Source organism: Symsagittifera roscoffensis, chromosome 9, assembly GCF_963678635.1.
Source record: "Symsagittifera roscoffensis chromosome 9, txSymRosc1.1, whole genome shotgun sequence".
Lineage (NCBI taxonomy): Eukaryota > Metazoa > Xenacoelomorpha > Acoela > Convolutidae > Symsagittifera > Symsagittifera roscoffensis.
Genome location: NC_087070.1, coordinates 766,018 through 780,350, shown reverse-complemented (window position 1 = coordinate 780,350; position 14,333 = coordinate 766,018). Strand labels below are relative to the sequence as shown.

Genomic DNA, 14,333 nt, shown 5'->3' with positions numbered 1-14,333 from the left:
TTAAGAATCTTGAGCTCAATTGGTCAAAATTATGAAAACTTTTGCTTATAATCCAACTACTTTTGCGTTAGGATTTATGTTAAAATCAGATACTTTTCTGAACCAGAAACTGTTGTGTCTCTAAAATTGAATACAACTCTTGAGTCGCTGTGAGCCTCGATCTTCAAAATTTTCTAATTGAAAAGTGGATGCCAATTCACTTCAGCTCCAAAAAAGGACCTTCACCTGTCTCTTTTGTAGGTGTTGTCGGTGATTGCGGTGCAAGTGAAGACTGTTCTGGATGCTATCAAGGACAAGAAAGAGGTGTTTGACTTCATGGGAGAAGTCATCAAACTCAAACCCACTGTGGGAATGTGGATCACTATGAATCCAGGGTGAGAAAACTATTTTTATGATTTACTCGCATCATCGGATATGTATGATGTAATCGCAACGGAAGTAGATTCTAATCGGATGTTTGTCAAATTGGATAAAGTGACAGATTATGCACTAAATTTTAGCTCACCGAAAAGCAAATGGCTGTTTTTTTGTTTTCTCGTTGAAAGTAGTCCCATTGTTCCGAATGCTGGTTAAGTTTTTGGAAAAAAGAAATTTGAAAAGTATGCTTCTCATCAGTGAAAAAAAATCAAATCATCGAATTATTGAAAAAATTTAGTTGTTTGCGTGTTTAAGAGTTATATCTTAATAATCAGATCCATTGGTAGCTGTCTTCAAATATTTTCGAATGGTTAATGTTTCATAATTGCTATTTCATTTTCATCCCCGTGCGTTTGGTTGCTGTTCTGTTTATTTATGAAGATAAACCTGATGATAGGTTTCAATAAAAAAAATTATGTAAAATTATTAGTTGCCTTATCATTTTCTCCTTGGCAGGTACGCTGGTCGAGCCGAGTTGCCGGAAAATCTGAAAGCTCTCTTCCGACCCTGCGCTATGGTGGTGCCTGATTTCGCCCTCATTTCTGAAATCATGTTGGTTGCCGAGGCCTTCACAGAAGCAAAACTTCTCGCTCGAAGATTCATCACGCTCTACACTCTTTGCAAAGAGCTGTTGTCGAAGCAAGACCATTACGATTGGGGCTTGAGGGCAATCAAGTCTGTGCTTGTCGTTGCGGGATCCCTGAGACGAGGAGATCCAGGTCGTGCTGAAGATCAAGTCCTCATGAGAGCTCTTCGTGATTTCAACGTGCCTAAGATCGTCACGGATGACATGCCTGTTTTCTTGGGTCTCATCGGAGATCTGTTCCCTGCCATGAACGTCCCGAGAAAACGAGATGAGGACTTCGAAAAGATCATCAAAAAGACCGCCACCGATTTGAAACTGCAGACAGAAGACAGTTTCATTCTCAAAGTCGTCCAGTTGCAGGAGCTGCAAGAGGTGCGTCACTCTGTCTTCGTCCTTGGAAACGCGGGAACTGGTAAATCTCAGGTACTGAGATGTCTGCACAACGTGTACAAGCAGCAGAAAAAGAAGGCAGTCTTTGTGGATCTGAACCCGAAAGCTGTGACTAATGACGAGTTGTTTGGAATCATCAACCCGGCTACTCGTGAGTGGAAAGATGGACTGTTCTCTGTCATCATGAGAGATATGGCGAATATTGCGGGTGATGCGCCCAAGTGGATTGTGCTTGATGGTGACATTGACCCTATGTGGATTGAGTCACTGAATACAGTCATGGATGACAATAAAGTGAGTCATTGAATTACTTTGGTTACTTTTTAGTGTTAAAAATGTGAGGATTGAAAACTCATCGCAGCTTAAACGAAAAATCTCAACTGCCAAAAACTTGAAATAAGTTTTGGTGTCGCAATTAGTTGTTTCGCAATCTTCAAGTCATTTTTTATTTCTGAGATATCAAAAAAACGACATCTGTTGAAGGTGATGTAAACTTAATTAACTGCTTCTTCAGGTGTTGACTCTCGCCTCCAACGAGCGAATCCCTCTCAACCCAACGATGCGTCTCATGTTTGAAATCGCCCACCTCAAAACAGCCACGCCAGCTACAGTATCCAGAGCTGGAATCCTCTACGTCAACCCGCAGGATCTTGGCTGGAACCCTATGGTCCAGAGCTGGATCGACACCCGTGAAATCCAGACTGAAAGGGCTAACTTGACTATTCTCTTTGACAAGTACATTCCGCCGTGCTTGGAAACGATGCGAACTAGGTTCAAGAAAATTACTCCGATCACTGAAGCGTCTCATATAATGACATTGTGCTACCTTCTCGAGGCGATGTTGACGCCTGAAAATACTCCTGCAGATTGTCCAAAGGAACTGTACGAACTCTATTTTGTATTCTGCTGTGTCTGGGCGTTCGGAGCTTGCATGTTCCAGGATCAGCTTGTCGACTACAGAGTTGAGTTTACAAAATGGTGGTCAAATGATTTCAAAACTGTCAAATTCCCCTCCCAGGGAACCGTCTTTGACTATTTCATTGACCCTGAAACCAAGAAGTTCGAACCCTGGACAAAAATTTTGGACAAGTTCGAGTATGATCCGGATTTGCCTCTGTCTGCCATGTTGGTGAACACGAGCGAAACAGTTCGAATCAGGTATTTTATGGACATTTTCATTGAGAAACGAAAACCAATCATGTTGGTCGGAAATGCTGGATCGGGCAAGACTGTGATAATCAACAATAAACTGAACAGTCTCAACTCGGACCAATATGTGATCGCAAATGCGCCGTTCAATTTCTACACGACCAGTGAGATGTTGCAACGGGTGCTGGAGAAACCCCTGGAAAAGAAGGCGGGAAGGAACTACGGACCTCCAGGCACAAAGAAATTGATCTACTTCATTGACGACATGAATATGCCCGAGGTATGGTAGATTGAATTTTTAAAAATACTAAGAAGTTGTAGGAAATTATTTAAAATATGAGGATCAAATAGGAAGTAAAAAGGACCAAAAAGAGTATAATGTCCAAAAATATTAATGGGAGTGTCTAAGTTTTGCGTATTAGCAGTCACGGAAGTACCCCTTTAAAGATTCGCCCCTGTCCACTTTTTGGGACTATTCTACGACATCTATTTTTTCAACCAATCCAAGATTTTTCTAAAGGCACTTTGGGCGCCAATAAATTACCTTAAATTTGAAAAGAGAGCTCGTGTGAATTTTTTGCTCGATGAACAGTGCCTAAATTTACCACATTTAGCACTTTTTGCACACGCGAAAGAGCATGCTTGTGGTGCAGATTTTTTTTTCGGAAATAAAAGGTCTTCCCCTTCAGTGTTTTGTGGGAGAGCGCTGAATATCAACTTAGTCGACCTGTAAGTTTCGACATTTGTTTTCGAAAATCTGATCCGTACCTCTCGGGCAAAGCGCGGATTGGCGCAAAAGCAAAAATTAACTCATTAGGTATCGATTTTTTGAGAGGAGAGGTGCTCAGCATCAAAAACGATGTTTAAAACCCTCATGCATTGTTCAAACTGTGTCTCAGTTTTATTAATTATGGCCCATCGAAGTCATGGTACATCATTTCCTATCTCATTATCAATAAGAGTAATGAACGTAGTGAGTATTCTTATATAAGTCTTGCTGATTTTTTCACACAAGGAAAAAAAATTGTTTACACTCAATTTTGATTTTTCGCTGTTTGACTTGTGATATCTTTTTAAGTTCAGTGAAGTTCCATTGTTAAAAGGAAGGCAAATTCCGCCACTATCAAACAGCAAAAGTGTACAGATCATGAAAAACGTGATCGACTTCTAATTTCGAACATGGAAATTAGTTATCAGATTTCCCAGCGAAATAAAACTTTTACCTATTGATTTAGTTTTTTCAAATTGGGTTAATTTTAACAAAAAGTGTTAGATTCTTGACTCATCATATGGAATATGACTAAGCAACAGCAGTTGTAATCTTATACGATCTCGATAACTTTTAGTTTTTTAAACAATGACAATAAAAAACTATGTTTGAAAGATATGGATTGTTTGGTTATTTATAATCATATGAAATATTTCCAAAAAAACTGCAGCTAATAATAATTATTAATTTAGCATTTACATTAGCAATTAGCAAAGCTTTTTTGTCGTTTTTTCGCTAGTATTTGCGAAGCGCATCTTCCCCTCGGTGTCGAGCTTAAGGTTTGATCTCTTTTAGTAGCGCGTAACTTTTAACAGTTTCAAGAGACGAAATAGGCGATGGTTGCCATAAACGTGATCTGTTCGATGAAAATTCCCAGGCGAAAGACGAATTTTCAAAAAATTACCGTTATTGCGCATTTTCATTTAATTGTTTTCATACTTAGAGAATTTTCCCTGGCTGATTTTTTAAATCTTAATGTTCAAGGCATCTAATGCTCTTCGATTGATTGATTATATGGTAGCAATATTACCAACAAGAACAATCGCTCGAGTAATAAATACATCAAAAGTTCTGTTCAACTTCCAATCAACAGCAAAAATTCTCAATGACTAAAAAATTTCATAAAAAAGTATTTACGGTAAATTGTTTTTTTTGTGTGTGTTTCAGGTGGACAAGTACTTCACTGTACAGCCGCACACTCTGTTGAGACAGCACATGGACTACCAGCACTGGTACGACAGAGTCAAGCTGTCCCTCAAGGACATCAACAGCGTCCAATATGTGTCATGCATGAACCCCACTGCAGGTCAGTCGCTATCAATATTCAACTCAATTTTGGGTCTTTTCTGTTAAAATGGGCCTAAAAACAGAAAAAAATTATTAAAAACACGTAAATTTGAAAAAGACTTTTAGCTTGCATCTGACTTTGAGTAATTCAAACCAATCACGATCAAGCAATATGAACGATTTTTCAAAATATCGAAATCTTCAAATTTGGACCGTAAAACAGAAAAGACCAATGTTTTTGTATGGTATACAATGATGACCAGGAAAAAAGTCTTCAAAAAAAGGTTCAATTATGTTAGATTAGTTACTGATAATATGTTACAAGATATCAAATCAGAGATGATTTTGTTGTTTGTTCCAGGTAGTTTCACCATCAATCCTCGACTGCAGCGTCACTTCTCAGTGTTCGCAATCAGCTTCCCCAACAACGAGGCCATAGTCACCATCTACAACAGGTAAGATCTCATTTTTAAGCCATACAAGCTTTGATCGCCAAGAAATTAAAAAAATTACTTTTAATTAGCAAAAACATTTCTTTGTTCTTACCATTTCAAGAAGTTGCGATCTTTTTACACTCGATTTTAAATACTTCGAGGAGATTTCGTTGCAGGTCAAGCGTTGTATCATATAAAAAATTGTCTGGGTGAAAAAGTTGTCTCGGTGTTGAGAAAAACTTCAGAATGTTTGGCCATTCAGACTCAAGTTTAACTAACAGCAGAAGTGTTCTTTTTGTAGGTCTTCATTTTGCGTCTTGCTTTGGAAGAAACACTGTTCATTTTTTGTTTTAACGTTAAGAATGGTAGTTTGATATACTTTTTAAATTGATTTTATAACCTGCGGGTCAATTATTTCACTTAAAATACTAAACGTTTTTTGAAACGTTTCAATTTTTTTTTTGAAAAAAATAATGTTTTTCATTTTTTTTCGTTTTGTATTTTTTTCCTTGCAATAATATCTGTTTTTCGAATTTTCCAGTGCTACTTGCACAGCAAACGGCGTTCCACGTGGCTTTCCAAACTGCTCTTTGAAAAAAAACGCTATGGCTTAGAATCAAGCATTTAATTTTATAATGGGTAAAGGTGTCAAGTATTCATGGACGGATATCGCATGTTTCCGAGTTAGAGGATTATTTAAAGAGTATTATTTAAAGCGTATTGTTTGAAGAGTTTTATTTAAAATGTGTCGTTTTTTGCTGCTAGCGTCCTAAGCCAACACCTGCAGATGATGAACTTCCAGCCGCCGATCCAGAAACTGTCTCTGAACGTGGTAAATGCCACCCTGGGATTCCACCAGAGGATCGCCCAGGTGTTCCTGCCCACTGCAATCAAGTTCCACTACAACTTCAACTTGAGGGACTTGACCAACGTGTTCCAAGGTACAGCCATAGTTTAATTGTGGTTCCTGTAACGGATCCAGACTGAGTTATTTTGTTGAGCGAAGCTCTTTTTTGCGTCTAGAATTTTCACGTGGTATCACTATTGCAGACGAAATTGGCCAGGTTGTGGTAGACCTGAAGCTAGATGTCAAGTGAGAGCTCGTCCTCACAATTTATCATTGCCACGGTTCTTTAACACATTTTTTTTTTCAAATGCACCAAAATTTTGAAATAAATCAATTCATTATTTCAAATTTTTTGTCCAAATTCGATTCAATTTTCAATGACGTCTTTTTTCGTTTTCGTTTCTAATGGCCAAAAAAGAACATTCGAAATGAGCAATTTCAAAAAAATGAGCTGAATGCCGAGAGAGCTTGATTTATAGTTAGTTTTAGAATGAGTTAAAACTAATAAAATGTCTTGAAATTGAAAGACTTATAAGTTATTTATTTTGTTCTATGAAAGCAAAAAAACTGTAATTTTTTTTATTATACTTGAATTCATCAGCACTTTTCCAAATCTAAGTTGACTGTGTTATTATATATCATGGTTACAAAAACTCTTTCAACAGTTATTATTTTTAATTTTTTGGTCACATTGAACAAAATTAACCTTTTGTCTTTCTAGGTCTCCTGTTCTCGACGCCCGATTGTGTGAAGACCCCCATGGACATGTGTCGACTGTGGATCCATGAGTGTCGCAGAGTCTACAGGGACAAACTGATCGACGCCACCGACATGGACAATTACGACAAGCTCGAGGTCAGTTACGAGGAGGGACCACAGAGAAGACGCCTTGTATTTTCACTGAAATTTATGACTACACAAGCAAAGCTTGTGTTATAGTATTAACTCTCTTTTTTCCAACCTATGTCTCAAATATTGTTGCAATGCAAATATTCTTGCGACAAAATGTGATCATTTTGAAAGGGTTCATTTTGATCAATAACCAGCTAATTAGTTCTGCCAATGCTAATGATATTAACACAGACTATTATATTGCAAATAGCACTTTAGCTTCAAGGTATCATGGATCTGTAGCTTAGAGCTAGGGAAGGAGACCCTCAACAAAGTAAGAGGGTTCGAACCTGGGCAGGGTCGGATGTTTTAATGTACTTTTTGTATACCAGTTAAAATGCGTCCACTCTATAAATTGAGGCATGTTAGTTGGTAAATTTCCTTTTTTCCAAATTTACTGGTACTGCTAATGCGTCATAATTGGCTTGCGTCACTTAGCAATTATGTCGACTCATACTTGGCGTGCGTCACTTAAGATGTTTTGTAGACTCAATATTTTACTCATTCAGTTTTTCCCATATCGGTCATATTTGAGCTTTGTATGCGAAGTGCAACTTCGCCTTTGTGTAAATAATAGAATTATGAAAAAAAATAAAAGTAAATTAATGAAAATGAAATAATAATTGTAAAAAAAACTTGTTTGTTATTGGACTGAAAAATAATTTGTTCTACTTGATTTTAGAGCAAAATAAAATAAAAACAATTCTAAAAGCAACACAATTATTAACAATGACAAGAATAGCTGGTTGCTGTGCAAGTAGAACTTAATATTGCGACCATATTCTTAGAAAAATACATAAAAAAGTTTTTTCATGTTTTTTTTCAAAATAGTGTTTTTTGTGCGTGGTGTGATGCATGGATTTGAAAAAAAACTAAATTTTAGGTTTTTTTGACAATCACAGTAAAATAGGCATATCGGGAAAAAATATTTCGTCGCAAAATGACTAGAAAAAAAACAACAAAAACAAAATTTAAAAAAATGGCGCTAAAAAACTCAAAAATAAATTTACCAAAAAATTCATGGCTTAAATTTTTATGATAAGCCTCTCGCTTGCTTTAATAGCTGGAAATTAGACTGAAACTCAAAAATTTCTAAACCGATTTTTTTTTGACACTGGGACAAATATTCGAAAAATGCTTAGTGTCGTTCGAATCAGGATTGAACGCGTTTTGAAATTATATATCATTCAACTCATTCCGCAAAAATTCTATCTCAGTTTTGAGCAACATAAACTATCTTTTCTACCTTAAAATTTCTTTTAAAATAATCGTTTTAAATCATATTTTACCATACAATATAAAGTTTTGAACAAATTTTTCAAGGCTTACAGTTCCAAACGAAGTTTTATAGAGAATTAGGGATATTAGATTGCAAATAATAATCAAGCGGTATTATCAATAAAAAAAAGTTGGTACGGGATTTGAACCGGGGACTTCTCGTCCTAAAATCTGCCAGTTGTAGTCCATTGCCCAATAATGCCATATTTAGGTGGACATGGTGCAAAAAGGGTGGGAAGAAATGAACCTGGACGAGGCCATGCATGCCCCAATTCTGTACACCCACTTCTCCCAGGGTATGGGCGACCCCAAATACCTGCCTCTAACCGAGTGGACACAACTGAACAAACTGCTAGTGGAAGCTCTCGAAGGCTACAATGAGGTGAGTCCAAGTTTTCAAGTTGCCCTAATATTCAAGTTGTCCAAATATTCTAATTGCCCGAATTTTCAAATTACCTTGAGTTGCAATTTTCCCAAATTTTCACATTGCACCAATTTTGAAGCTGCCCAATTTTCTATCACATTTTTGATTTGACCCATGTTTTTTTCAAATGCAGTGACTTAAAGAAGCAAAATTGACAACTTCGTCAAATTAACAACTGAGTTTAATCGACATCAATTTTGCGATCATTTTGGTGCTTGTTAGAAAGTTTTTTCAGTCTAATTTAAACAAAAAATGATCTCCTTAATTGCATCACATTGCTTTAATTGTATTTTTTTTCTTAATTGTAATTTTTTTTTCTTAATTGTAATTTTTCTTCTTCAGCTAAAAAAAATGAAACAAAATATTTTTCTGGTTTACTTTAGATGAACGCTCAAATGAATCTAGTCCTGTTCGAAGATGCGATGAGTCATATAGCGAGAATCAACAGAATCTTGGAGGCCCCGAGAGGTAACGCCCTCTTGGTCGGAGTCGGTGGTTCGGGTAAACAGAGTTTAGCCCGTCTTGCCGCTTTCATAAGCTCACTAGAGGTATTCCAAGTCACCCTCAGAAAAGGCTACAGCGTAACTGACCTCAAAACTGATCTGGCCGCTCTTTACATCAAAGCGGGTGTCAAGAACGTCGGAACTGTGTTCTTGATGACCGACTCACAAGTCGCAGACGAGCGATTCTTGGTGCTGATCAACGACTTGCTCGCATCGGGTGAGATTCCAGAGATTTTGCCGGATGACGAGATCGAAAATGTCATCGGCGCCATGAGACCCGAAGTGAAGGGAATGGGAATGGAAGACTCGAGAGAAAACTGCTGGAAGTTCTTCATCGACAAAGTCAGAAGGAATCTCAAACTAGTGCTCTGCTTCTCGCCCGTCGGTGTCACGATTCGAGTCCGAGCGCGACGGTTCCCCGCGATTGTCAATTGTACGTCAATCGATTGGTTCCACGAATGGCCCAAGGAAGCGCTTGTCAGTGTGAGCTTGAGGTTCCTGTCTGAAGTTGATCTTTTGGGTCCCGATCTGAGAGAGTCGATAGCCGAGTTCATGAGTTTTGTTCATTTAAGTGTTAACGATATGTCCCATACCTATCTGACGAATGAAAGGAGATACTACTACACCACACCTAAGAGCTTCTTGGAACTGATTATGTTGTACCGAAACTTGCTCGGCAAGCAACACAAAGATTTGTTGGCAAAAATGGAGCGTCTTGAGAACGGTTTGCAGAAGCTGCAAAGCACGTCATCACAGGTCGATGACCTAAAAGAGAAACTGAAATCGCAAGAGGTCGAGTTAGCTCAGAAGAACGAAGACGCAGACAAGCTTATTGAAGTGGTCGGCAAGGAAACCGAAATGGTGAATGGCGAAAAGGAAAAGGCTGCAGAAGAAGAAGCGAAGGTGACGGTGATCCAAAAGGAGGTATCAATCAAACAAGCCTCGTGTGAGGAAGATCTTTCGAAAGCGGAGCCTGCTCTGAAAGCGGCCCAGGAGGCCTTGAATACCCTGGACAAAAACAACTTGACGGAGCTGAAGTCTTTCGGATCACCCCCAGCTGCGGTGGTAACTGTGACGTCAGGTGTCATGGTTCTATATCTGGGAGGAGCGGCTGGAAAAGTTCCAAAAGATCGCACCTGGAAAGCAGCTAAAGTCATGATGGGAAATGTCGGAGAGTTCCTGAACAATTTGGTTACTTTCGACAAGGACCATATCCATCCAGCTGCGGTGAAAGCCATGGATGAATATATGAAAAACCCAGAATTTGATCCAGAGTTCATCAAGGCTAAAAGTTCGGCCGCTGCCGGTTTGTGTTCATGGGCTATCAACGTCATCAAGTATTTCGAAGTTTACTGCGAAGTTGAGCCAAAACGAATGGCTCTTGAACAGGCCAATAGAGATCTGGCAACTGCTGAGGCCAAACTAAGTGTGGTGCAAGCCAAGATTGCGGAACTGGATGCGAATTTGGGTAAACTTACCGCTGAGTTCGAGACTGCAACGGCTGCTAAACTGAAATGTCAACAAGAAGCAGAGGCTACTGAAAATACGATTAAGCTAGCCAATCGGCTAGTCGGAGGCTTGGCTTCTGAAAATGTTCGTTGGGCCGAATCAGTTAAGAAATTCAAAGAGGAAGAAGTTACTCTGCCAGGAGACGTTCTGCTAATTTCGGCATTTATTTCATACGTGGGAGGTTTTACGAAAAGATACAGACTTGATTTAACCGACCATTTGTGGACGGATAAACTAAAAACTTTGAAAACCCCGATTCCTGTGACCGAAAATTTGGACCCGTTGATCATGGTCACTGACAGAGCCCAAATTGCGTCCTGGAACAACGAAGGGTTGCCGAGTGACCGAATGTCGACTGAAAACGCGACAATTTTAACAAGCTGCGAACGTTGGCCGCTCATGATTGATCCTCAACTGCAAGGAATTAAATGGATCAAAACTAAATATGGAGACGCCTTGACTGTGATCAGATTGGGACAGAAAGGATACCTGGACACACTGGAAAGAGCCCTCGCGAATGGAGAGACGGTTCTGGTCGAGAATCTGGGCGAAGAAATTGAGGCCGTTTTGGATCCGATTCTGGGCAGGAACACTATCAAGAAGGGAACTGCGATTAAACTGGGAGACAAGGAGATTGAATACAACCAGAGTTTCAGGCTAGTAAACAGTAGTCTTGTTATTTTATTTAACGAGTTCATCTTCACTTAGTTTTTTGGAATCTGCAACCTATTATTTCAGAGATTGCCATGGACCAAAACATTACATTTTTAAAATGAGGGATTGTGCAATGCTTATTGCTTGATATAACGGCCAGTAGTTCTAGATTTTCATGCTTTGGAATCAAACGAAGTTTTGGAGTCAAATGAAAGAGAACGTTTTCGGAAATTTTGATCACACTTATTTTTGGCTGTTTAAAATTGTGAAAAACTGTCCAAGTTCTGTTTGGAATCCTTAGTTGTTGAAATGGCTTTTTTTCAAAATGCTTTGTCGGATTAGTAAACTGGTGTATTGGTAATAATTATAGGTTGATTAATAACTACTGTTTAATTATAGGTTGATTCTGCACACGAAGCTGGCCAACCCGCATTATAAGCCAGAGATCCAGGCACAAGCTACTCTGATCAACTTCACTGTGACGAGGGATGGGTTGGAGGACCAGCTGCTGGCTGACGTCGTCAGTGCCGAGAGGCCGGATCTAGAGGAACTAAGGGTGAGACTTTTTCCAACTTTTAAGATTTTTTATAATTTTTAATGTACCTTTTTATCTAATTGTCTCAAATTTGGATAATAAAAATTATTTATTTCAGCAACTGCAACTTATACTGATTTTAGTGTATTTTTTGTTAGTGTGTTTTATCCCCGACTATGTAAGCGTTTTTGAAGCAGGTGGATTAGTTTAATTACAGTTTAACATGCTTTATTATCCTTTTTTTACTCTTTGCATTATTTTTACACCCTGTCAGAAGATAGATTAAGTTTTAATTTTTCGATCATAGAAACGTTTTAAAATTAGCTTTCTATTTAGCTTGACCTGACTAAGAAGCAGAATGAGTTCACGATCACCCTCAAAGAGCTGGAGGACAATCTGCTAGCGAGACTGTCGGCCGCAGGAGGCAACTTCCTAGGAGACACTGCTTTGGTGGAAAATCTGGAGACTACTAAGAGGACGGCCAGTGAGATCGAAGTGCAAGTAGCAGAAGCGAAAATCACAGAGGTGAACTTGCTTTCAAATTTGTTCAACTGATAATTGTTCCGACTTTCGATACGAAAGTAACGGAATATTTGTGCTCGGGGTGGTTTTTTTTTCTACAGACAAATTTCGACTTTTTAACTAGCCATTTTTGACGGAATTCTTTTATATCATTCGAAAGATATTGTTGTCCTAAGCTCAAATTTGAAAAGATATTTCACCTGTGATCATTTTTCGTAAAGTTATGGGGGTTTAAAAATGGCCATTTTGGCCAATTTGGGACAATTAACGCGCGATATATTTCGCGCTATTAACGCGTAAGCGGAGAGTTAATCCGTCTTAGAAATTGGTGCAAATTGGTTGAAAGAAGCTTATGTGCCATAATTGATTTGTTACAAGGAGCGATATCTATCCTTTTGTACTTTATATGGCGTGTGGGGGATGATTTTCATAAAAAGTTTCAAATTTTAGAAATTTTTTTTTTTAATTTTGTTTTATTTCATTTAATTTTTAAATGTTATTACTGCTCCATAAACCTTAAGAGGCAGTCGGAACATTCAGGACTTCGCCCTGATACGAGCAGTCTTGTTTTAACTGAAACTTAAAATTGTGCAGTGTGAAAAAAAAACGGATAAAAAATTGAAATTTTAGGTATATGTCAATTATTTCAAAAAATAAATTGAACTTCGGGAAAGAGAATGTACGAAAATTGTACATTAACAGCACGTAATTCTTATAGTTCTTCTTTTGGGCTGAGAATTGTGTTCTCGTCGTTAAGCTACTATGACCCTGATGGGCCTCGAACCAGCGACCTAGGTAGTTAGAGGCCAAGACCTAAGACACTTAGCCACCGGGATAATTACAATGGATAAAATGTGCTTGTTGTGTGTTGTAGGTGAAGATCAATGAGGCGCGTGAACTGTACAGGCCAGCTGCCAACAGGGCCTCTATCCTCTACTTTATACTGAATGAGATGGATAAGATCAACCCCATCTATCAGTTCAGTCTCAAGGCATTCAACGCCGTCTTCAAGGTATTCACCTATTTTACGAACAAAATCAGCCAGTTATTATGCAAGTGGTACATATTGTTCCAAACAGTTATTCTCGCAAAAAATATATGAAGAAAATCAAAAGAAACTTTTTGAAAAATTTTCAAAAAAGTTCCAGAATTTTTCTGGCCTTTTATTTTGGTAAGTTTTTCTATGCCTATTTGTGTGCTTAGGTCGCGATAGACAGGGCGGCAGCGTCTGAGAGTGAGGACGAGAATGAGAAGGTGAAACAGAGAGTGAAAAACTTGATCGATCAGATCACTTACCAAGTATACATCTACACCTCAAGGGGTAAGTCAAATCACAGGAACTCAACTTCATATTAGGCCTTCATAACAATTTCAAAAGATTTTTTTGCCAGCGACCTTTTATGGCTTCTTTAGAAAAAACTTACGAGTAGTCTAAAATTGCATGAGATCTCGAAAATAAGTTGGGTTTAATCAGAACAATAAGACGGAGATGACGGAAAGAAAGATTAATAGCTTGTTGCTTCTCCTCTTTTCTCCCTGCAGTTAAGTTAACGAGTTAAGTTAAATGACATCAGTAACCACTAGTGGACAGTCAAAGAATCTATTGGGGTTGCAAATACAGTCGAAAAAATGAGTGCACCAAGTTTTCGAACGTTTTTCAAATCCAGGAATTTTTCAATTGTGTTTTTATTCCAGGTCTATTTGAGAAGGATAAGCTAATCTTCACTACCCAAGTAGCCTTCCAGATCCTGCTGAACTCGAAGGAGATCTCAGCCCCGGAGCTGGACTTCCTCCTCCGATTCCCCATCACTCCCAACGTCACCTCCCCCGTCGACTTCCTCAACAACAACTCGTGGGGGGCTATCAAGTCTCTGTCGGCCATGGAGGACTTTAAGAACCTCGACAAGGTGTATTTTTTATCTGAAGAGTTTTTTCAAGCATTTTTTTATTCCGACCAGTTTGACCAACGTTAATTTGACTAAAAGTCACAAATCAATGTGTTCCAAATTATTACAAACAGATTGGATAAGATGTGTTGTTTGTTTGTTTGCTGGAAAGGTTTTTGACCATAAACTATCATGCAGTTTTTCCTAAATCCTGAAGTTTTTATTCTTTTTTCCAGGACCTGAAGGGTTGCC

At 38.4% G+C, this 14,333-nt stretch overlaps 1 protein-coding gene across 1 annotated transcript in view; it reads left to right on the top strand.

Annotated features, from left to right (window-relative positions):
- Positions 1 to 14,333, top strand: part of LOC134853922 (dynein beta chain, ciliary-like) — a 51,715-nt gene that overhangs the window by 25,751 nt on the left and 11,631 nt on the right. Inside the window, exons 30-43 of the mRNA XM_063869893.1 lie at positions 241 to 374; positions 874 to 1,687; positions 1,908 to 2,822; positions 4,479 to 4,617; positions 4,960 to 5,053; positions 5,798 to 5,973; positions 6,601 to 6,734; positions 8,260 to 8,430; positions 8,856 to 11,140; positions 11,538 to 11,694; positions 12,010 to 12,198; positions 13,070 to 13,207; positions 13,399 to 13,516; positions 13,891 to 14,102. Coding sequence (XP_063725963.1) covers positions 241 to 374; positions 874 to 1,687; positions 1,908 to 2,822; positions 4,479 to 4,617; positions 4,960 to 5,053; positions 5,798 to 5,973; positions 6,601 to 6,734; positions 8,260 to 8,430; positions 8,856 to 11,140; positions 11,538 to 11,694; positions 12,010 to 12,198; positions 13,070 to 13,207; positions 13,399 to 13,516; positions 13,891 to 14,102 — 5,676 coding nt within the window. The remainder of the gene's footprint in view (positions 1 to 240; positions 375 to 873; positions 1,688 to 1,907; positions 2,823 to 4,478; positions 4,618 to 4,959; positions 5,054 to 5,797; positions 5,974 to 6,600; positions 6,735 to 8,259; positions 8,431 to 8,855; positions 11,141 to 11,537; positions 11,695 to 12,009; positions 12,199 to 13,069; positions 13,208 to 13,398; positions 13,517 to 13,890; positions 14,103 to 14,333) is intronic.